At 53.8% G+C, this 22,325-nt stretch overlaps 5 protein-coding genes across 5 annotated transcripts; 3 read left to right on the top strand and 2 right to left on the bottom strand.

The window, feature by feature from the left end:
* Positions 1 to 1,060: 1,060 nt before the first annotated feature.
* SSB1 (Ribosome-associated molecular chaperone SSB1) lies at positions 1,061 to 3,435 on the top strand (the record flags this gene model as incomplete). Its single annotated transcript, XM_032029791.1, has 6 exons — positions 1,061 to 1,103; positions 1,310 to 1,487; positions 1,634 to 1,799; positions 1,876 to 2,699; positions 2,831 to 3,114; positions 3,167 to 3,435. 6 exons carry the CDS (start codon positions 1,061 to 1,063, stop codon positions 3,433 to 3,435), a joined length of 1,764 nt encoding a protein of 587 aa, XP_031890547.1.
* A 2,257-nt stretch (positions 3,436 to 5,692) lies between these two features.
* CGGC5_v012326 (uncharacterized protein) lies at positions 5,693 to 6,439 on the top strand (the record flags this gene model as incomplete). Its single annotated transcript, XM_032029792.1, has 1 exon — positions 5,693 to 6,439. One exon carries the CDS (start codon positions 5,693 to 5,695, stop codon positions 6,437 to 6,439), a length of 747 nt encoding a protein of 248 aa, XP_031890548.1.
* Positions 6,440 to 7,684: 1,245 nt separating this feature from the next.
* On the top strand, positions 7,685 to 8,695 carry CGGC5_v012325 (uncharacterized protein; the record flags this gene model as incomplete). Its single annotated transcript, XM_066152676.1, has 3 exons — positions 7,685 to 7,788; positions 7,881 to 7,885; positions 7,980 to 8,695. The coding sequence occupies 3 exons, from the start codon at positions 7,685 to 7,687 to the stop codon at positions 8,693 to 8,695; spliced, it is 825 nt and encodes a 274-aa protein (XP_066007916.1).
* A 3,448-nt stretch (positions 8,696 to 12,143) lies between these two features.
* CGGC5_v012324 (uncharacterized protein) lies at positions 12,144 to 12,392 on the bottom strand (the record flags this gene model as incomplete). The annotated part of the gene is made up of 1 exon (XM_032029793.1): positions 12,144 to 12,392. The coding sequence occupies one exon, from the start codon at positions 12,390 to 12,392 to the stop codon at positions 12,144 to 12,146; it is 249 nt and encodes an 82-aa protein (XP_031890545.1).
* A 5,551-nt stretch (positions 12,393 to 17,943) lies between these two features.
* Positions 17,944 to 18,755, bottom strand: CGGC5_v012323 (uncharacterized protein; the record flags this gene model as incomplete). The annotated part of the gene is made up of 5 exons (XM_066152675.1): positions 17,944 to 18,307; positions 18,387 to 18,424; positions 18,483 to 18,522; positions 18,595 to 18,605; positions 18,693 to 18,755. 5 exons carry the CDS (start codon positions 18,753 to 18,755, stop codon positions 17,944 to 17,946), a joined length of 516 nt encoding a protein of 171 aa, XP_066007841.1.
* Positions 18,756 to 22,325: the final 3,570 nt, after the last annotated feature.

Raw genomic sequence — 22,325 nt, 5'->3', positions numbered from 1 at the left:
TATGGCAGGACCCTTTAAAAGACGCCTGAGGGGAACGAGAGGCTCCATGCTACCTAAGTCTACTATGGCTGCCACGTGCAGACGGATACGTAGGACATAGGCACATCACACAGGGCCGGGCAGCAAGAGAGAGGGGTCGCTGCGGGCGAGGTCCGACTGTCGGGATGCCCGACATGCGCATGACGGGCTTCAGGTTGCAGACTCGGGACAAAATAGGAGTTGAGACTGGTTTGCCGCTAGGAGGGAGGGCTCTCCTGTTGTGTTGCCACAGGAGGCCGGAAGTCCACTGCCAGGCATCTGGGTTGCTTGCTCAAGCCGAGTCAGGCGGGGAGAGAAGCAATGTCGGGGCCGAGAGTTGGGCGGCGGCAAGAGAGGGATGGCAAAATCAGAGGACGACTCGTAGGCAGTCGGATTGTCACGGTATCAGACGGATACTCACCCGGAAGTCACTGCTGTAAGGTCCTGATAGAGGAGAGACTCTCTCGCGACCTGCCTGGGTACAGACATTTGACCGTTGCCGGGCAGTCACAGCACCAATGACCGTTTTAGCAGACGAGTATCTGGAGGTAACCTGGCCAATTCAAACGATGGCAATCCCAGCCACCACCTCATTGAATAGCCGCCGTGCACCTCCCTCTCCTACACATTGAAGTCCAATTCAACAGCAGCTGAGGGCGAAGCGAGGGGAAAGGAAGAAAAAAACCAAGGTGGACAGGGGTCCGATAAGATAAGCCCACCAAGCCAGGCGGGAAAAAGGGCAAAAATTCCTCGCCGCCCTCGAAATTTGTGGTATTGCGCTAGGCCGGTCTCACGCTAGAGGGGGGGTTGGTGGGGCCCCGGCCCAGAAAAAAAAGTCGAAATTTATTTTTTGCCGGCCTTGACAAAATCTCTGTTCGGTTGTGTTGAGTGCGAGAGAGAAATTCTTTTGAAAGGACCCCACGTCCCCGCCCGCCCTCTTTCACATATCTTCCTCCTCCGCGCAATCTTCCAACCTTACCTTCCCTCCTCCACCCCTCACACAGGTCGACTTTGTCTTGTGCAATATCCCAAATTCTTCAAAATGGCGGACGAGGTCTACGATGGTGCCATTGGCATCGACTTGGGTAAGTTGCGCAACCCCTCCTCATCGTTATGATGCCCTTCTTGTCGGCCCTCTTTGCGGGGTGAAGAAACATCACCGATCATCGCCACCACAAACCACCACACATCAGCCAAAAAAAAATCCCATCACCACTCAGCGCCCACGGGCAAACACCATCTACACAGCGCAGAAACCAGAAAGGCTAACATTGTGTCTTCCTCATTAAAGGAACCACCTACTCCTGCGTTGCGACGTACGAGGGTACCAATGTCGAGATCATTGCCAACGAGCAGGGTTCTTTCACCACCCCTTCTTTCGTCTCCTTCACCGACAAGGAGCGTCTGATCGGTGAGGCTGCCAAGAACCAGGCTGCTATGAACCCCATCAACACCGTCTTCGATGTCAAGTGAGTAGCCGCGCCTGTGTCTTTCGCTGCTCTGAAGCCTCTCTCTGGGCCGACGGGAATTTTCCCCGCCCAAGGAGGGGTAAAACAAAAGCAGCCGAAAAAATTTCCATCACCAAACACTTTGCTGACTAGCCGTTCCTTCACAGGCGTCTTATCGGTCGCCGCTTCGATGACCCTACCGTCAAGAAGGACATGGAGTCCTGGCCCTTCAAGGTCATTGACGACAACGGCAGCCCCAAGGTTTCCGTCGACTACCTCGGCGAGACCAAGACCTTCTCTCCCCAGGAGATCTCCTCCATGGTTCTCCTCAAGGTACGTTTCTTCTGCTGCTCGGCTTGTACGCCAGGCGCCAAGTTTGTGCGACGCAACATGTTAACACCCCAAACAGATGAAGGAGATCGCCGAGACTAAGATCGGCAAGAAGGTCGAGAAGGCCGTTATTACCGTCCCTGCCTACTTCAACGACAACCAGCGTCAGGCTACCAAGGACGCCGGTGCCATTGCTGGCCTGAACGTCCTCCGTATCATCAACGAGCCCACTGCTGCCGCCATTGCCTACGGTCTTGGTGCTGGCAAGTCCGGCAAGGAGCGCAACGTCCTCATCTACGACTTGGGTGGTGGTACTTTCGATGTCTCCCTCCTGAACATCCAGGGCGGTGTCTTCACCGTCAAGGCTACCGCTGGTGACACCCACTTGGGTGGCCAGGACTTCGACACCAACCTGCTCGAGCACTGCAAGAAGGACTTCCAGCGCAAGACCAAGAAGGACCTCTCCGGCGACGCCCGTGCCCTCCGTCGTCTCCGTACTGCTTGCGAGCGTGCCAAGCGTACCCTTTCTTCCGGTGCCCAGACCACCATCGAGATTGACTCTCTCTTCGATGGCGAGGACTTCACCACCCAGATCACCCGTGCTCGTTTCGAGGAGCTGAACGCCAAGGCCTTCAACGGCACCATTGAGCCTGTTGCCCAGGTTCTCAAGGATGCTGCCATTGAGAAGTCCGGCGTTGACGAGATCGTCCTCGTTGGTGGCTCTACCCGTATTCCCCGTATCCAGAAGCTTCTGTCCGAGTTCTTCGACGGCAAGAAGCTCGAGAAGAGCATCAACCCCGACGAGGCCGTCGCCTACGGTGCCGCCGTCCAGGCCGGTATCCTCTCCGGCAAGGCCACCTCCGCCGAGACCGCCGACCTTCTCCTCCTCGACGTCGTTCCCCTGTCCCTCGGTGTCGCCATGGAGGGCAACATCTTCGCCCCCGTCGTTCCCCGCGGAAACACAGTTCCGACTATCAAAAAGATCAGTCGTCCCGTTCTCTATCGTCTCGAATCTGACTAACATCCACACACAGGACCTTCACCACTGTTGCCGACAACCAGCAGACCGTTCAGTTCCCCGTTTACCAGGGTGAGCGTGTCAACTGCGAGGACAACACCTCCCTGGGTGAATTCACCCTTGCTCCTATCCCTCCCATGAGGGCTGGTGAGGCCGTCCTTGAGGTCGTCTTCGAGGTCGACGTCAACGGTATCCTCAAGGTCACCGCCACTGAGAAGACCTCCGGCCGCAGCGCCAACATCACCATCTCCAACTCTGTTGGCAAGCTCTCTTCCCACGAAATTGAGAACATGATCAACGGTATGTGCAGCTTCCAGTCACAGTATTGAATGACGTTGCTAATGAATATCAGACGCCGAGAAGTTCAAGACCAATGACGAGGCCTTCAGCAAGCGCTTCGAGGCCAAGCAGCAGCTTGAGTCTTACATTGGCCGTGTTGAGGAGATCATCTCCGACCCCACTCTGTCCCTCAAGCTCAAGCGTGGCCAGAAGGACAAGATCGAGCAGCAGGTCTCCGAGGCCATGGCTGCCCTTGAGATCACCGACTCCGCCGCCGAGGACCTCAAGAAGCAGGAGCTCGCTCTTAAGCGTCTCGTGACCAAGGCCATGTCTTCCCGCTAAAGGGTTTTAAATGAAAACTAAAAACGGCCTTCGGGCCTGGCGAAGGGTTGCTTATCTGGTTCAACTTTCTTGCGTTTGGGTGGCCCAACAGAATCAGGCCAGGATGCGAATAATTTGGGTCAGGTGATATCAAAAGGCACTTAAAAGTTCCTCTTTCTTCCAGCCGCCTTCCTCCCTCTTATACCTCCACACCATCTCTCACACACTCACGACACATGGCATGCCTCTCGGGAGAGAGGGAATGCTTTCCGGGTGCCGTCTTCTACGGCTTTCATAGACACTGTAGAAAGGATCAGGGCGGACATGAAATGAAATTACGTCTACGTTACTATTAAGTCTTTATTTTCGCGTGATATGTTTTTGAGAGTGATGCCGTTACTGTTGGTCTTATCGTCGTCATCGTCGTCGTCGTCGTCGTCCTCGAGTAGCTCTGACGTGCACTCGATGGCCTGGTAGCAGGTCTGAGTAAGTTGAGACGAGGGGCAAGCTGCATTCTGGGCTGGAGACGAAGCATGAAGCCCGGAGAAGGGGGACGAAGCCCAGAGAGGATTAAGGACGAAGACAGAGGATAGAAAAAGGAATGATAACGAAACCGGAACTATGGCTAAACCGGTCGCAGGGTCTCATAAAAAGAATCTGTTCTTCATTTCTTCAGCGTCCTAGTACCAGTGTCAAAGAACAAGCAACTGCCGCGTAGGTTGTTCACACTCATATTGTTTCTGAGGGTGCGTAATAAACTATCTTCATGATTAGACACTAATTCAATTGCATTGGCATGGTTGTGAACAGCAAGTCTCATTCAGCTCGCTGTTCTCGAATCTGCGAATCAGAGAAGAATATTATGCGGTATCGTTTCCAGGTTGCGTGGTTTCCTGATTTGTGGCCGGGCCTCATTTGACTTGAAAACCTGAAATCAATTCGGAAACTACAGCATCAGAGTCGGGGATTGTTCTCGCCGACATTGTTCTTAGCTAAACTCGTGCTTATTTACGTTTCTGAACCCCAACCAAGTGGTCAAACGAGACATTCCCTGGCTCAGAGCCACCTGAACTTGATCATTCAAGTGCAACATCTTCAAGAAGTCACAGGGCATCCTCTCAGAGGTCCAAATACTCAAAAATCAAAACAATTGATCTGGCCCGGACTTGAACCGGAGACCTTTAGTGTGTGAGACTAACGTGATAACCAACTACACCACCAGACCAGTTAAATCATTGTGGAGATCGCGAGGACAAGATTGCCTTGAGGGAGGGGCAAGGCGCATGGGATCGTGGTCGTCAGAGCTCAAGCGTGGGTCGCGGAGTGCTGGCCCGCTTGGTGGGCCGAAGCCGGGCCGGAGTCCGGAAGCCGCAGGTCTACCGGACATGTTGGCGACCGCTTTGATACGGCGTGCAAGATTGATTTGGCCAGCCAATTTGTGTCTTGTGCCCCTTTAAAAGTTTTTGGTTACATGGGCGAAGTTAGTTGCCAGCAGTGGGAAAAGGTAGGTGTGGAGATACTTTGCTGCGTTTCTTATATATACAGCAACATGTCTTATTCCGAATAGTGGCTCAGTAGTTGAGTCTCGACATTAGTAGCTTTGAGACCGCTTACTACGGGCCCGAAGTTGTATTTGCGTTTTCTTATAAGTAGACCTATAAGGAGAGCAAGTTTCCCTAGCGACATGGGCTTCACCGTGACGTGTCTAAGAGTTTGCGAATCTTGGGGACATTTTCGTCTTGGTATGCAGTCATGAACAACAAGCTGACTGTTTTTTTTCGAATCGGTACTTGATTGCAACCCAAAAGTCTCCGAACGGGTTTGTTGCAGTCGTTCGCTGCTCTAGCCTGCACTAATGCTTAGGTGTTGCTAGGTTTATTTCTAAGTGACGGTCTCGAATGAGAGCAAGGCAGCTAGCTAGAATGAATTGTTAATCTTTGTACTCTCAAAATCTGCCAACCCAGAAAAGTTTCATCATTAGGATAGGTAGTCTTAGAGATGAAGTTGAAATAAAACTAACAAGGGGAAGGGGCCAGCGCGGAGTAGACTTGCCACTGTGGGGCTCACAGACGTCAATTAGGTAACCCCCCTCCCCCACCCCCCTCCATTCTAGCCGTCACTCCTCCATTTTCATTGTCTCTCGACCAACCGATCGCCGGCTCATCACGCCTGAACAGCGGAGAGCTACCAGGAGCAGCCTCTCATCTTACACGACGGTCCATCATACTCCACGCCTCGTACGGGCTGATCCGATACATGCCCGTCAACCTCCACTGCGATGGCTATCCGCGTTTTTGACAAGTTCTTCGACCTCCCCCAGGAGATCCGTGACCAAATCATCTCATACCTTTGCCTCCTCCCGAATCCGATCCAGGTAGGACCGACAGTCGACACAGAGATACCCTTCCCGCATGACCTGCTGCTTTCCCACCCACTTCTTTACGCCGCCGGCTCCGCCATCTTCTACGAACAGAACCGTTTCATCCTCAACCTCCGCGGCCGGCCCCGCGCCGCTCTCGAGCGCGCAATCTGTGACGGCACGCCGTGGCTTCTGGGCAACACTAGAGCCCGACGCCGCGTCAAGTACCTAGAGCTCTCGCCCGGCCGCCTGGGAAATGTATTCCAGAGCCACATATCCCCAGCCGTGGCGGATATGATTCTCAACGGCTCGCTGCGCCACCTCAAGCTCGTGCTGTATCCCACGAGCACCGACAAGGTGGTCTTCAACCATGATGCCGTCGATGCCCAAGGGCGGCGGGCGGCGATGACGAGGCGAGACGATGCCTTTACCCAGTCGAAGCCCTTCAAGGCCTTGCTGCGGTTACTTGCCGACCCGGATCTGGAGACGGCGGAACTCTTTGTCGACCCTATCCATCGCGACTTCTGGTGCGATTTTCATGAGGGAGTGGCGTGCTGTAAGGGCCATCCCAAGGGGCCATGGCAACTGATTCCTGTAGACTGGAAAAAGCTTGCTGCAAGCTACGGTCAGGATCATGAGCTGAGCATTGTCAGGGTAACCTCGTGATGCCAGTTACACAATCAAGGCCGTCTTGTTATGACATAGTATCCACCTGATTCGGTGCTTAGCTGCAGAGGCGTGTATGTGTCTTTGGGGGTGGTCAAACGCCATAAGAGACCACGGATTTCCAGGATGACGACACGGAGAGCAGACTCACGATCGATATACGGGTTAGAAGGTTCACCTACTTTTACCTGGGTAGATATGTGGCTTAGTCTTGTGGTTTAGTTCTCGTTTCAGACTACTACAAGACTTTCACGAATGCTCCATGCCCAGCTTCGGCCACCTTCAGGACAGCTAGTTGAAGCTCGGTAGCGGGTTTAAACTTACTAGGGTCAGTGGTGTCACCTCTGTGGCTCCTGACTTTTCAGTCTAACCCTGTGTTATTCATGGACAAGTACATATATGGAGTGCCGCAAAAGTCTTACGGAATTCGGATGGCAGTTCTTTAGGAAACTTAACTTTCCAAAAGATTGATACAACCCCCCCTCCCCCCCTATTCACAAGATTTTTACATCGACTCAACTTCACTCTATTCCCGCAGCTTTCAATTCCTACAGCTCTAATCGAACATCTACAAACTGGGAACGTCGGCTACATCCGCATTTTGCTCAAGTTCAACTTGTCGCCATGGACTCAATAAGTAGTTCCCGACTTCCGCCCGAATTGTGGCATGTCGTCTTCAAAACGTTGGTTCAGCAGTACGCTCGCCAAACTCAGCAGCCCGGTCGCTATCTCCTTAAATATGCGTGTGTCAACCGAGATTGGCAGGCCTTTTTCGAGAAGGAGCAATTCCAAAGGCTCACGGTGAGCCCGAAACGCATGCATCAGCAACTCGGGAACATGGTCTCGCGGCAAAGACGGCTTGTCCGCCACGTCTAGTTTCAAATCGAGATGGCGACTTACCCTTGCGATTGCTGTCATAAGCCTCGTGGCGACAACTTCAATCACCGGGAAAGATACTGGGAAAGATGTTACAAAGATACTAAAATTGCTCAACAAGCTTTGCATGGGATTTTCTCGATCCTGAAAAACTGGTCGCGTGGCACTGATAATGACGGACTGACTCTTGAGATCGGCCTTCACTCCCCGAGTGATTTTCATTACCGCTTTCAGCACTATGGGATTGATTCATCATTTACTCAAGCTCCGGAACACTCGTCAATCGGATACCAAGTACCATCAAAAAATCCGATGTCTGGATGTGTCAGTTGTTGTCGAACAGCGATTCCTTCACTGTGGTCGGACATGATGTTGTACGGCCTCGTCTTCATGGAGGAAAGCTTTCCCACAGTAGACGTGGTGCACCGTCTTCTCGTTCGCAGACAGACTCGCCGAATTCTGTCCGTAACATTGTAGGAGAATATGGTTAAGGCACTCACAAATCTTGAATGTTTACACCAGGAGCTCTGGAGGGTGCGGGTAAACATTAATATCTACAATACAGGTCAGGTAAGCCTACTACACCACTTTCCTTCGCCCCATTCTCTCTTCCTTTCTTTTTTTGCCATTTCTTGCGGTGTTCCCGAGCTAAGAAGTGAGGCAGTGGTTTCCAGGGTACTCTCCGCACTATGTAATTCTAGTGAGCTTAAGAAGCTGGTGGCATTCGGAGAAATCAAGCCGTCACTCGCACCTGGACCTTACGAAGCGCTTTCCGAAGAGCTGAAATCCGAAGAGCTGAAATCCGAAGAGCTGATTCACCGTCTCGCTATGAGCACCTGTAAATTGGAGCAGCTGTGCTTGTCCTACGTTGTGGACGCCTTCAAATTCTTAATCATCGCTGAAGGCCAGCCTGCCTTGCACTGGCTGAAGCTTGAAACCCTAGCACTTACATCGCCAAGTTTCCACATCGGAAATGAAGCGGGCATAATACAGATGCTTGAGACAGCTGCAAAACTCGCACGTAAGATGCCGGAACTGCGAACTTTGGAGCTTTGGAATGCAGAAAAGAGCCATGTTTTCGCCTTCACCTGCCGCATCACCCCCTCCGCGGTTGAAATCTTATATAGGGCAACTTGGGAGTTCAAGCTCGCGGGCTCCGTTGAGAAACTGTGGGAAGACTTTGCCCAAGAACGGAATCAAGGACACAAAGTCAGTGTCCAAAGGGGCCAGTTGATCAACGCCAGCGAATGGAAGTCTCATGGGGACGCCATACACGCTCTAAATTTGACGGCGGACGTGGTACATCCCGTGTCGTTGATGCAAATCCGTCGAGGGGAAATCATTTCTGCAGCTGAGATGCCACCTATGGAGCAGCAGTAAAACGGTCAAAACTATCACAAAGTCCCGTGGATTCTATTCAGGGTGTTTATGTTGGAAGTAAAATTGACAAAGTTTACAGATCGGATTTTATTAGCTCCATACTTCAATTTACGTTGTTGTTGCCATGGATAGGTTTCAGCGTCGCATGTATTATGTCGCGTGTGCTCACCCATTATTGCTGCTCGCCTGACTGGAAATCATACCATTTTTCGATATCCTAAGGCTTGTGTAAGAGTAGAGAGTATAATTGGCAAAAAAGCTTAAGCCGAACCATATTTGATAGATAGCAGCCAGGCTATCAGCCAAATTTTGAATCCGGTCACCTTGAAGGCGTGAGATCAAGCGAGTTCAGACACCGAATACCCCGAGGGAAACGGTTCAAAACTAACGTAATCCCTGAACGAAACCAACCTCAAAAGCTTCGAGCTTCTTTGTTGGAGCATCCCAAGTAACATGAGGCCCATTGCGGGAAATGTCCTGGCCCCCGGCGCGCCGCTAGACCCGCAAGCGCCGGGTGGGGCCGCGAGGAGCCCCGTAGTCAGTTTGACGGAGTCTTGGCGAGGCCCCCAAACCAAGCGACACTCCCCCTTCCGGTTCCCACTCTTATTTCATCTAAGAATGGCACCGAAACACGACGGTCGAGCCTCACGCCGAGTCCGGATGCTACCCTCCGTCCCCCGGGAAGATCTTTTCATAGAAACAAACACGCAAGGGCCCCTTACAGCACCATCGCATAGGCCAGCACAATCGCAAACCGCCAAGATTGATAGATTGCTTCACATCGAGAAAGAGGAACCAGAAACCCCCACGGCCTCTATTTACGTGCGCAGATGGGGGTGACTCTCAGACTTCAAACGTCGAACAGCTAGCTGATCCCGCGCAGCTTGGCTTGAAACTCGCACGAATCGGCTGTGCTACCGACCTTGCTCGCTTCAGTTTATCTTAAGCACAAAACCGAACAGACTGTGAGATCTGTGTCTCGCTGACATGGGGGCCAGGAAGCCATTTCTTCGAACGAACTTCGGACAGACTTCCGCGGCAGCGGTAGCGGTCGCGAAACTTGGGACGACAAGCCGCGGCGGTCTGTCCGTCCAATCTTGGCGCGTGTCGGAGGGCAGAGGGCCTCGGGGCCGGCCCGCCGCCCGAGTCTGGCTTCGCTTTGGCTCTCGTTCAGCCATTCTGCCTGCACCGCCGTGGTGGTGGTTTGGCATCGGATCAACAAAGCATACTCCAGGGCCATCCCTTGGACACCGTCGAACACATGCCAACCACCACAAACCGTCCCCCTTTTCCCTTTTCGTGGTGACGTCAACCCGGGCTGTGGTTGCGTATCATCGTCGGGATTTACAGGGCGAATGGCTGTGTTCTGTTTGCTCTGTCCAAGGTTCTGTCGCTCATCTCACGTTCCGGCAGATGCAGGGAAACTCTGTCAGAGACGGGCGCGGGTGCCGATACTGTATGCCAGATTCCGACGCCGATCCGCCAACGCGACAAGCCGCTCAACGGCCGGAGACAGATGACTTGTACATCGCTGGCGTCGCGTCTTGCCTGCAGCTCAGGTGCGCCAGACAACTGATAGAGACCCGGCCTGACTCGTCGCGTCTGCACGAGACCTGCTGTCGAGCGCAGCAAACGCAAGAGCCCTGCAAAGCAGAGTTGCCTCGAGAGGTTCCCCCGTACCGACTTTGGCGACTTAACTCCAGCGAGTGCGAATAAACTCCGAACCTGCAATTAACTTCCCGAGACGCAGGACAACATCGGCTCAAAGGGCGAACCATCAACACCCGCGTCACTACTACATTCCATTCACGACCGTTGATCATCTCTTGGTAGGCGACGATGATTTTCGCTAGATAGAGAGAGCCAAGAGGGGCCAAGAGCGATAACTCAACGCTCTAGTAGGAAAAGGAAATTCGAAGAAACTCGTCAGACCTCTCCAGCTGGCACCAGGAGTGCGCTCAGCCTCGGCATAGCGAAACCACCCCCCAAAGCCCCCTCGGCGCCCCGCGCCCATCGTGATATTCTCTGTGTCTCTTGTCATGTCTCTACTACCCCACGTGTCTCAAGAACCCCCTCGTCAATCAACCACCCACTTGTCTCTCTGTCTCTCTGCCCCCGCCCTTCTCATCTCCCTCCTAAACTCTCTCTTTCTCTGTTTCTCAATGTACCCCGAGCGACGTCAACCAACTGCCATATGTACAACAAAAAGAAAATGGGTAATTAGCAAGCAACGCGCAATCCTGATTCCATGAAAATGTCAAACCTGGCGGTCTCCAATGCGGCACCGACACCCCACACCATTCAGCCCCCCTCCCAATCCTCCGTCAGTCAATCAATCAACCCAAAGCCACCACGCCAACTGCCTGGTTTGAAATGAGTCGTAGAGAGAGACAGAGAGCAAGAGAGATGGAAAAGGAGGGGTGGCAAGGACTGGAACCAGCGCATTCCACCACCCTTTTCGAAACCTGACCTCTCTTGCCTACCGCCCATCCGGGTCACACATTCTCTCTCTGTCTCTTCGCATTCTTTGCACCCTTCCCTGATCAGCGGGGTCAGATGTCAGATCATTGCATGAAGAGATCCACATGTGAAGTTTTCTGTCTTCATACCGCCGTATTTCTTGTGTAGATTTGCGCGCGCTGGCACTCTGTCTGGGGGCAGCAGCAGCCATTCATTCACTGGCTCCCCGCTTGCCCCAGGGTTGTTAATCTATCTCATCGTCTATCTCTCTCCTGTCCCCCACAGGCTCGCCTGACACATGTGATTCCTCCTTCCCTTGATCCGCGTAACCCGGCAATGTGCTGCGTAGAACCATCAAACCTCCAATGGCGGTATACCCGAAGCAGCAAACCTGTCTGCCCACCACCCACATCCTGCATGACGACTTTTCCTTCTCCCCCTTCTTCAACTGACGAATCGCCAATTGCGGATTAGTCTACACAAAAGCACCAGACCAGCGTAGCCGTTGTTATCATATCAGACAGAACATGCAGGCAATAAGTTAGTAGCTCCATGCAAAAGAAAACGAGACGGAGGTTTGGCCGTTCAACTCCTGTGGTATTTTTTTCCTAGTTTCTGTGTGAAAAGATGCTTTTTTTGCCTGGTTTCTGTGCCAAAAAAAAAATCCCATGCCGTTCCGTCCCAGACTCTATAAACGAATGGGCTTCGGTTTTGTCCTGTATCTCACGTGGACACAATTTGCCTGGTCCTCGCTATCCGTGCGAATGCATTCTGCTTCCCGAGAAAAGAAAAAGAGTCGTTAAAAAACCAGAGATCCTGCGCCATGGGAGTGATCTTCCCATTCTAACTCGCTTGCTGATAATGATCAAAAAACCGTCGGAGTTTCCTGGCACCTTGCAACGAAATCTTAATCTTGCTGCCGCTCCAAACTTTGATACGAACGCTCTCGCATTTAGATGCGGGCAGGTAAGAAGATCATCGTCGAAATTTAGGACAGGAGGGCGGGGTGCCAGTCCTCCTTGTGCTCGTCGGGGTGCTCGCCGTAGTGGACGGGGCCGAGCTTGAGGAAGCGCAGGCCGTTGCTGCCGGCGCTGCTGACGCTGGATGTGCGGCGCTTGATGGGAGCGGGCGCGGGCGAAGCGACGGCCGCGGGTTGTTGTTGGGCCTTGAATGGGTAGGAGGAGGAGGTGGTGGGGGCGAGAGAGAGGAAGACGGAGTTGTCGACGGGAGAAGACATTTTGGCGGTGGTGTTTGGTGTTTGGTTGTTGTTGTTTGGATTAAGGACGGTGTGGGATGGAGGAAACAGGTCAACTGCTTTTTTTGTTCGAGACGGATGGTAGAGATTGAGCTTTGGACTTGACTGAGAGGAGCGGCCAGCGGATAATGAAGGTTGAGAGCGTTGGAGAATGGGATAACAGGTGATGGAGAGGGGGGACGCTTGTTCATCTTTATATGTTGGACATACCGGGGTCAGCGGAGGGCAGACCTTGCGCCCTCCCCCTCCTCGTCCATGTCCCTCCTGGTGGAGGGATGGATGGTTTGAGTCTTGGTAAGACGATGGAGAGTGAGGTGACTTGTTGCCGGCCGCCCATGTCCGCTTCCAACCGGGTAGCAACCGGTTGCCAAAGACGCCGGGGTGCATTTACGGCTGCCGCGTACATACTTGCCAATCTCTATCACTCTCTTCTTTCCCAAAATTTGAATGGCGCGCCTGTCGCACCGAGGGCGCACCTCTCTGGCGCGACGCAGCCACTTGCGCCGGACACATTGTTTTACGCAGACCGTATGGGGTTTGGGGTGGCAAGCCAAACCGGGCAGGCCCAGGCAGGATAGGGAAGCATGTCGGATGGATGGGACAGGATCAGATGGGATGGGGATGGGATGCCGGGATTGCTGTGTTGGCTTTGCGTCCTCCCCCACGGCACGGACACACAAGAAGGCATGCACGAGGAAAGGCAATGATGTGCGTGGTAGCTCTGCCGTTGTGTTGCGGTGCCTTGTCTTGGCCTCTGGGTAACTCTCTCAGCCAGCCGGGGTACGCTGTGATGCAAAACAAGCCACGGCCAAGAGATCTAAATTTTGATCTCTCTCTACCGGGCCTGGGCTTCATCTCGCTCAGTTGTTTCGCACGGCTGGGTACCGAGGCGTTTCATTCGGGGGAAATGCAACTTCGCCCGTACAGGAAGGCGGCGATAACAAGTCAAGACTCAAAACTTGCCAAGGCGCAAGAAAATCGAGAAATATTTAGAACACGCAGGATGAAAAGGGTCCCTCTGGGGAAAATAGATCTGCGGCCCACCGCCGTGGGCGCTTCTGAAACCCCTTATCAAAAGCGCTCACCGTCAAGTGTCAAAAATGACCGGGCTTTGCGACGACGTCGTTATTTTTGCTCTGTGCTTTTTGGGACCTAGACGAGTCTATTGAAAGATCGTCTTGACATGTGCACGTGGGCCCGCAATTGGCTGAGCCCATGTCGGGCGACAACGACGACGGCGGACGAGACGGGAGAAGAAGAGAAGAGAAGCGGTGGAATGAGAATTGGTCAGAGGCGGATTTCTGACAAACGGGTGGGCGAAGTACAAGGAAGAGAAGGGAAAGTGTTCGCGGGCGGGCGGATGTATCCTTGCAGCACTTGTCTGCGTTGAGTCTACTTGTAGCAACTCTGGCAACTCTCTACGGCGCTCGCTGTCACGCTGTGCTATCCGCAGCCGACGTGGGGTTGGTGCGCTTGAAGAAAAAAAGAAAAAAGGAACGCGAGCCACCCGCAATAAAAAATTGTGAAGCGGGGGGCTCAGGGGTTGTGTGGTGGTAAGTGGATTGTAGGCGGACGGGTGCATCCTGAAGGCTCGCCATCATGAAGTTGTGAAGAAAACATCACCAGATTTGATATCAGAAGACCGGAAGAATGACAAAAATGTGGAGAAAGCCGGCCCTGAGGCTCTTGGAGGAAAACAATACCCAAAGCGTGAGGTAGAGTCCAGAACCCGAAGCCAAGTTGCCGGGCCCCGGAGCGCCGGTCGCGTCTCATTGGGCGCGCCGGAGACCAAAGAGGATTTCTCGGAAGGACGAGAATCGGCAAAGCTGGGGCTGCCATGCCACCCACAACTACCCCCATCACCCCATTTCACTCCGGAGCAAAGGAGCACACCTCGGCTGCGTGTGGGGTACCCGGAGACTGCCGGCTTTGAAGCCCTTCTTGCACATATCGCTCTGTTCCTCCTGATTGCGTCGCCGTCTTGTTCCGTTCCGTCGTCTCCACCCAACCAATCCTTCCCTTCCTCTGACACAGCATTGCCCGACACGGCCGTCATTGCCGCTAGTGGATTCCCGCCAGTAGCCGGCCGCTCGGCTGCTTGGGTGGTTGGCCTCCGTATCGTCGGGTGTTTGGTACGGGCTGGTGCGGTATGGTGAGGTATGCCACGGCACGGCACGGCGCCGCCTGCATTGCCATGTGTTTGTTCCTGCTTGTAGGATTCGGAATCGAATCCTGAGCTCGATCGAACTTGCCCTGCATCTGTCTTCTTCCCGGGCACTGGATGCTTCAGCCCTGTGGCTCCTTCCCGCTCAGAAGATTCCTTATAGGATTGTGGTCCATGATCGGTCACAACGCGGCATGCAAAATTGACGTTGGCCGCCCTTCGTACTGCATTGTCTCGGCTGCACACGACACTGAGATGAAGTGCTGCCCGACAGTTCCTCCTTCCATATGGCCATGCTGGGGCTAAACTTTCGTTCAGGTCTCTGACCTTGAGTCACTCAGCAAAGCCTAACTGTCAGACAATGGTCAACGTCAGCCGGTCGTCATCGTTGCTCCAGACCCGAAGCCGCGAGTACACTGACTCGCTCTTCCCACTTGCGCAAGACCAGGAGAGGGGTGAGTTCAAAGGTTCCGCATCTAACGCCGCCTCGAAGGACTTTCACGAAGACCACCAACAGCCGCTTGATAGTTGATGGGTGTTGACCAGTGCCTGCAGGTCTTGTCACAAACCAGGCAACACTCCGAATACTCTCCATCTTGATGGACACACCTGGTCATTATCACCAAGACGATGCCTTTTCTGATGCAAGATAGGGGCGAGGCAAGCTCTCTCTGCCCCTTTCACTGCGTCATGTAGATTCGACGACCGCGAGGGGTTCGAGATAGTCCGCAATTTGGGGGAGCAGGTGACGGTTACTCCCTAGTGACAAGTAACTCGTAACCAAGTTCGAGAAGGATGACCAACACGGACAATGAGATGGTGTCAAGGCCGCCTCGCATGCAAACTGCGGGCCGCTCGCGAGTTCCTCGTACGAAGTGGGCAAACAAGGTGATCAACAGTACGTTGGGTGGCACAGCAGCCCATGCGCAAAGGGCGGTGATGCGGAAATGAAGCAGCCACCATGGGCAATCTGTCATCACCTTGGTGAGGGGAAACCTTGTTGCTGATTCCTTCTACCCTCATCACAACCGAGACGCATCTCTGGTGATGAGAGCTTGCATTAGTGGGCACCTGACGCATATTTGCTTGTGGATGGCACGAAGTACTGTACCAAACGATACTTGACGCAGTCGTTCCAACATCGATGAGTATGTCTTCGCTTCCGAGGATGCGTGATGGTTGCCTAGCGTCCCCTCTATCCGTCAAGGATTGCAACATTCCTCGCCGGTCAAGGCTGGCACTATGCGGGTGCGGGCTTGGTGCGGATAGGGGCTAGACATTTCGAGCAATGGCTGCGGGATCAGGAGCGTCGAACAAGGGCAAGACCGAGCTAGGGCGAGCAAAGACGCATGATGTTCGCCCGCAGCTTCGTGTCCGGTGTTCAACGGGTGTCTCGATCCGCAGATGTTCACCAAGACCGAATCCACGCTCAGGCGTCCTGGTTCTGTTGGTGACGAGGAACAAGGTGCAGATGTCATCTCGGCGAAAGGTCCTCTGTACATCCAATGAACGAGTGATCTTACGTCTTCAACTGTTCTTTTCTGCCCTTTTCAGGAGCTGCTTCTTTGGCTGAATGCAGGCATCCCTGCTTCCAGGCCATCCTCGAGGTCGTTGGGACATCGGCGAGGAGCACTGAAAGGGGGTAGAATTGCCCGAACAATTGCGAGGTTTGTCGAGTTATCAAGAGTCCCTTGCTCGAGGAGCCTGTTGTCTGCCATGAATTCTGTCGTTATTCTGAATATTGAGCTGCTGCCATGGGCGGCTACGAAAGGCAACCATGTAGTCGGGTTGGTTGCGCCCCAAGATGTTGGCAGAGCGCTTATATGAACCAGGGTGTACGGCCTCGCATGCTGATTGGTTGTTGGCCAAACACCCGCCGCTGCGACCTGGATCACACCTCGCCTGCTTCAAGAGACCTCAGGTTGTTCTGCGCCAGGCTCGATTAGCAAGCTGTTTTTCGCTCAATTTCCAGTTGGTCTGCTCGGTTGGCGACAATCGCGCTTTCGTTTGTTGGCGCCGCGATATTTTGCCGAGTTGTAAGTGGAACTATCCAAAGCTGCAACGAACCAGGGCCAACCATCATCCGCTCACTTCCGCCGGTTGGGGGCAGTGTTGCAGCTAAGCAGCCTTGATGTGTTGTTGGGTCGCTTGTCGAGGAGGACAAGGCTCGAGAGACGAGCAATAATTTGACATTCATCCCTGCTGCTTTCGTCGGTTTTCCTAAAGCAGGTTGTTGATTCTGACTGCATGGTGATGAGATGGGTCGATTCTTCTTTTGCTATTTGCGGTGGCATATGTGATACAAGTATCTCTTGAGACGGGCTTCAACCTGCACTGTCGACCATCGATTTCAGTCACTTCTGTGGGCCTTCCTGTCGACCGGCAACGTCATGGGCAACCGAGATGTTGGTCAGGGCTGATTTCGAGCTTCAGAATGAAGTTTACCGGGTGATCTGGCAGCGAATGCCAACGGACTGGCTTGGGTATCCACTAGAGAGGAAGTCAGGGTAAACACTGCTGTTGCTCATTGGCGTCAGCGACTGCCGTGATGTCAGCCTCTCTGGCTGGGAACTGATAATTGTTGCAGAATGGTAGACAGACCCCATGTTGATCAAAAAGTCTTTCGTGAATGCCATAAAAGGGGTTGATGTCGAGCTCGTGTTGGAGTCTGTAATGCTGAAGAAGGTAGGGGCTGCCCAGGGGAACAGCACTGTCATGCGAGGTACTTCTCTGCGCCGAAAGGCAACGGTACATGGGAGAGAGGGGCATCCAGAACCAGGGGTACCTCATCCGTCGGTAGGTTGGAGTGCTCGGACAGTACACATCTTATGACGGGGAGCAGGTAGCGGTCGAAGGAACTCGAGGACATTCGAACAAGCTTGCCTGGTAAGACTGCCGGGAAGCGCAGGTCGCACGCTCGGCCGCATGAGACGGTGCAGTGTGTTGGAACAGATTGATGGTAGATTCATACAATGACGGACCACCACCACGAGAGAGTGTGTGTGCATGTGTGCGTGTGCGTGTGGATAACCACCCTCCCTGGAGCGGACCAAAGCGGAAGGCCAGTACATGGACGCAACCAACCCAAGAACCGAAGCGGTGGGCGAGTGAGCCGATGGATGGTGACCTGGGTGCTGTCGGTCACACAGCATCGACAATGCGGAGTCTTTCCATAAGATTGGTGAATATCGACACTGCATGAGGTGGCTGCTGAGATACGTCCCCCCCTCATTGCTTGGCCTTGGGCTGGACATGAATCTTGGGATCAAGTGGCCCCCTCGTCTCGGGCAGGCCGCGATACAGAGCAGACATTAATGGCTCGATTACGAGATCTCGCGGTGGCGTAAGAGCTGCTATATACCATAGGCATTAAGAGTTGAGCTTGTAAGGCGCCACCGTTGTGACTATGGTCAAGTGTGTGTCTAGGGCATTTGCCGTTGACGATGAGGATCTGAGCCATCGGGACGCCACGCCGATAAAGAAGTCTCTGTGCCTTCTGCACGCACTGCGGACGAGCGAAGAGATGTCTCGGGAAGAGCCTGGAGGTAGGTAGGGCGGAAAGCATTGGGCGGGCCGGGATGGGGGGATCTCGAAGCGTGGAGTAGGAGCAGACAAGTACATTCCAGTGCCACCGACAACCAACGAGCTGGGCAGTGCAGCACAGCTAGCGGCCGCACCAAAGAGGCCAAGGCTCGGATTCTGAATAGGTCTTATTGATAGGTCATCGAAGTCTCTAGGTCAGCGATGGAGTTGGATTAGTTGCGCAGTGGATTGAGTAGTATACGGACGTATGTCGAAGGATGCTAACATACCTAGCGTTGGCTGCTAAGGCAGTCGGCTGGGGCAGCTGCTAAGTCTTTCCATTTGTATTTTTGCCAGCCAAACATCAGCTCATTCAGCTGCAAAACTGCCTGCTTCCTTCTAGTTGGCCCAAAGGAGAGAGAGGTGCTAAGGTGAGGTGGGTAAGGTTAAGTGCGCTTCCTCAGACATGGACACAAAGGAGACGGCCACAAAACGTACCGCTTTGGACACTGGACAGCGTCATGTATGTAACCTATCGCTCAGATTTCTTCGGGTGTAGAACAGTGAAAACCATGGAAATTGAAGCGAAGAGGCACAGTTCCTGAGTTCCTGATCCCAGCTTCGTCAACGGCCGAAGGAGAGAAGACGGACGGTCCCATGATGATAGAGGGCAAGGCGACGGTGGGTCTCTGCATGCGATGTGTCGAGTTATTTGGAAGACGGTCAGCGAATTGTGTGAGAAGTCGCGGTGAGGTTCGAGGTGTTGCTGCCGTCGGGTTTTTTTTTTTTTTTCTTTCTTGCCCCTGCTGTTGGTACTTGGCCGTACTGTTGTTGGTGCTGGGTTGAAGTTGCCTAGACCTGTCGTTGGCAACAACACTACCGGAAGCAACCTTGGACATTGCTTCCTTCCCATTAGGTATATGCATAAGGCAGGTAGGCACGTAATCCACACCGTGTGGTGACTGCCATTTCACGACGGACAGCACAGTGCCATTGCCGAATTGGGTGCGAACGAACCCCCCCGTCCCTTCTCCCCTTCTCCCCCAAAGCTTCATCTCGCCTCTCATCTCCCACACATGTGGAAAGCCCACCATCTACCCACTCCTCCTGCCCGTTCCATCGCGGTTGGTGCAGGTGCTGGTGCAGGTGCAGGTGCAGGTGCAGGAGCTTCCAGAGAGATGTCATCCACTTCCACCGGCACACCGAATGAGGGCGAGGATGGCTTGTTAGTGTCATGGCCGGCTTAGATGTCGACCACTTCACAGACGCACACACGGCCGCGTTCTTGGCCTCCGTTCCCTGGGCTTAGCTTGCATTCCATTGCACACCAGACCAGATTCCACATTCCGCCTCCATTACCTTCACTGCATTCTTTGCCTACACGCCCGTCGTTTTCATCCGCCAACCCTCAATCGGTCGTGCGGCCCCCGGCTTCAACCTTGACGTTGGTCTCCTCTTGGTCTGCGACGTCCTTTCGCTCCCCTGCAATCCAATTCGCACTTACACGCCACATCCCTGACGGCCTCTCTCTTCCCAGGTCTACTGGGTTCCTTCACTGGCCGCTGGCCGCTCTCTCACCCTCTCTCACCCCAACGGGGGCCAGATATCCTTTACTACGACCACAGCCGCAACTCAGAGCGGCCCATTGCTGAACCTCGTTGGGCTGTCTTGGCCTTGGCGGAAGATCGAAGCGGCGCAGTTTTCCCTTCCCGAGAAGAGGAATGATGAAGGACGTGACCAATTTGCGACTCTGCGTACCCGTGTCACAGGACCACACTTCCACAGAGTCCGGCCTCGGTTGTCGACTCCACTCTCAAGGTGAACCCCTGGTCGATGATGTCGCTTCCCACCTGTCTCCGACCTACCGCTACACTATGCACCACAGAACACCACAGCCATCACTGTCCGACCCAGCGGCCGCTTGTCTACTTTCTGCCATCACTTACGAATACTGCCTACCATCGACTGTCATGGACGCTCCAACCGTGGACACCATTGTGACGGGCGAGCGCCGCTGCAATGCATCCTAACCTTCTTTTGCTCCACATCAAACTTGCCTGACAAACTTGTCCCTTACCCTTAACGGGACCGGGACCTGGATTTGGCTGAGGCAGGGTTCGCTCTCTGTCCAGGGACGTTGATGTGGATGTGGATGTGGCCCTGGCCCATCCGGCCGATCGTCCGCCTGTCTACGGAGTTTCTACCCTGCCTTCTTCTGGCCACTGCTCTAGTTCAATTCTTTTTCGTTCCCGGGGGACGGGGCACAATCAAACATTACACATGGGGGGAGCAACGTAGACACCGTCGTTGAATTGTTCTTGTCTTCGCCCTGCGGTTCGACCTGCGGCCTCATTCGACCTGTTTGGGCCTTCCCTGCTCTATGGCCACCCCCGTACTTCAGGTTTCGACCTGGCCAACGACGACAAAGTTATCCTTCATACCACTCCGGCGTAAAGTGCGCTTGCGCCATGGCCTGCTTGGCTATTCTAGGCTGTCCGTTACCTCAAATCTTTTCCAGCTGGTTGGGGCAAGCCGCCATGTGGCAGCCAGCAGGGCTAAGTACATGACTGGCTTGCTCGTCTGAGCTTATACCCAAGACTGCTGAAGGTACGGCAAACTGTGGTAGACAAATGAAGAGCTACACAAACGGATACAAAGGGCCTCAAGCAGTGGCCATGCCCAAACAAGTTAACCAGGGCTTGACGCGGATCACCCATGTGCGACATCGTTGAGCGATCCACTCGAGACACTGAACCGTCATCTCGACATTTGGGAGTATTCCTGGTATACGGATGCACTAGGACCAGCCCACGAGGGGTCTTTGGACATCTTCTGGCCATGTACAATCAAAATGAAGACGGGCAGGTGGGTCTGCTTTCTTTGTAGGCAGTTGCTTGCCCGCTCCTTGGACACCGGGAACCGACCACTGCGGCATGACCCTGGACCACCACCACCACTACCACCACCACCACCACCCACGTCAAGCTCTACCCTGCTCGGCCTCGTCGTCGTCCCGTCCGTTTCCCACGTTCCCCAAATGGAACGTGCGGCCAGCGGGTGACATGCGGCAATGGAAACCCACGAGAGGTGCAACGCCTTCCCTGCCGCGAGTGTCCGTTATTGCTAGGTAGCCAGTGAATTGGGCGGGGTGGCTTTGGTCACTTCTTGTCGTCTTCTTCCTCGGCCTGTTTTCTCTTCTTACAACATTGTTCTCGACAAACTTCAGTTTGCAACACCACGAATACGCCTACTAGTCAGCTTCTGCCTGCAAAAATTCGACAGTCTTTATCCCAGGTGCAGTTCAAAGTCGTGGGGCGGCGAAGGCTACTTTGAGGATATCCCCTTGTCTACTCACATCTCGTTTCCTGCTACAACACAACAAGACTTGCGTCAACAGGCCCGAATTGACGACCGCGCCTCCCAAGCGCAGTTTGGGGGCCCTTCATCTTCAGTAGATATCACATCTAACGACTGTCGTCTTCCAGAAAGGTCTCTGCACGAGACCCTGGTCTTGCTGTCTGGACAGGAGCCGGCTTCACGCCCTCTTCGGAGATAGCCTGTCTTTTCTTCGAGTAAGCCGGCCTAAACACCCTCAAGAGCAACAGATTGGCCGTAGTTGTTAGCTGGAAGCACACAACCGGGCCATTACTCTTGCCCGGGAGAGCTAGTAGTGAGGGCTTAGTTGCCTTGCATAGGCTGGGTTCTCCACGACCGTCCATCCAACCCCACAGGACGACCGCCTCCCGACCGCATATCTAGGGGCGGATCAAATCAACCATCTGCCCGGTCCGCATCCGCAGGCCAGCTTCCCTCTCACAAGTACCGCGACATTCAAGGTACAAGTGCCTGTCACAGCCCGTTACATCTTCTACATTACATCCCTCCAACAAGTCGCAGCCCTCCCTGCGGCAATATTACAAGACGTTTGACGCACCAACATCCGACGCGGCCCTACCAACAGCAGCATCGCGGATAGACTGGCAAACAACCAACAGCCAAGCTGCGTCTATTTCCATTTGGCATCATCGGTGTGATAGCTTTCGCTGGCCCTCGTTGCTTTGCTTGGTTGGCAATTATTGACGATGGCAAACCAGTCAGCCCACCTTTCCCGACCATCAACCCCAAGACAATAAATGACTACGACCTTGGGTTCGTGTCACAAACAACTATAAGACCGACTTCATTCCCTCCTTTCCAAAGCTTCTCGTTCCTCATCCAGCAACCACAAT

This window comes from Colletotrichum fructicola (genome assembly GCF_000319635.2).
Source record: "Colletotrichum fructicola Nara gc5 chromosome Unknown KSG_Nara_v1_contig07, whole genome shotgun sequence".
NCBI lineage: Eukaryota > Fungi > Ascomycota > Sordariomycetes > Glomerellales > Glomerellaceae > Colletotrichum > Colletotrichum fructicola.
This window is presented reverse-complemented; position numbering and strand designations above follow the sequence as displayed.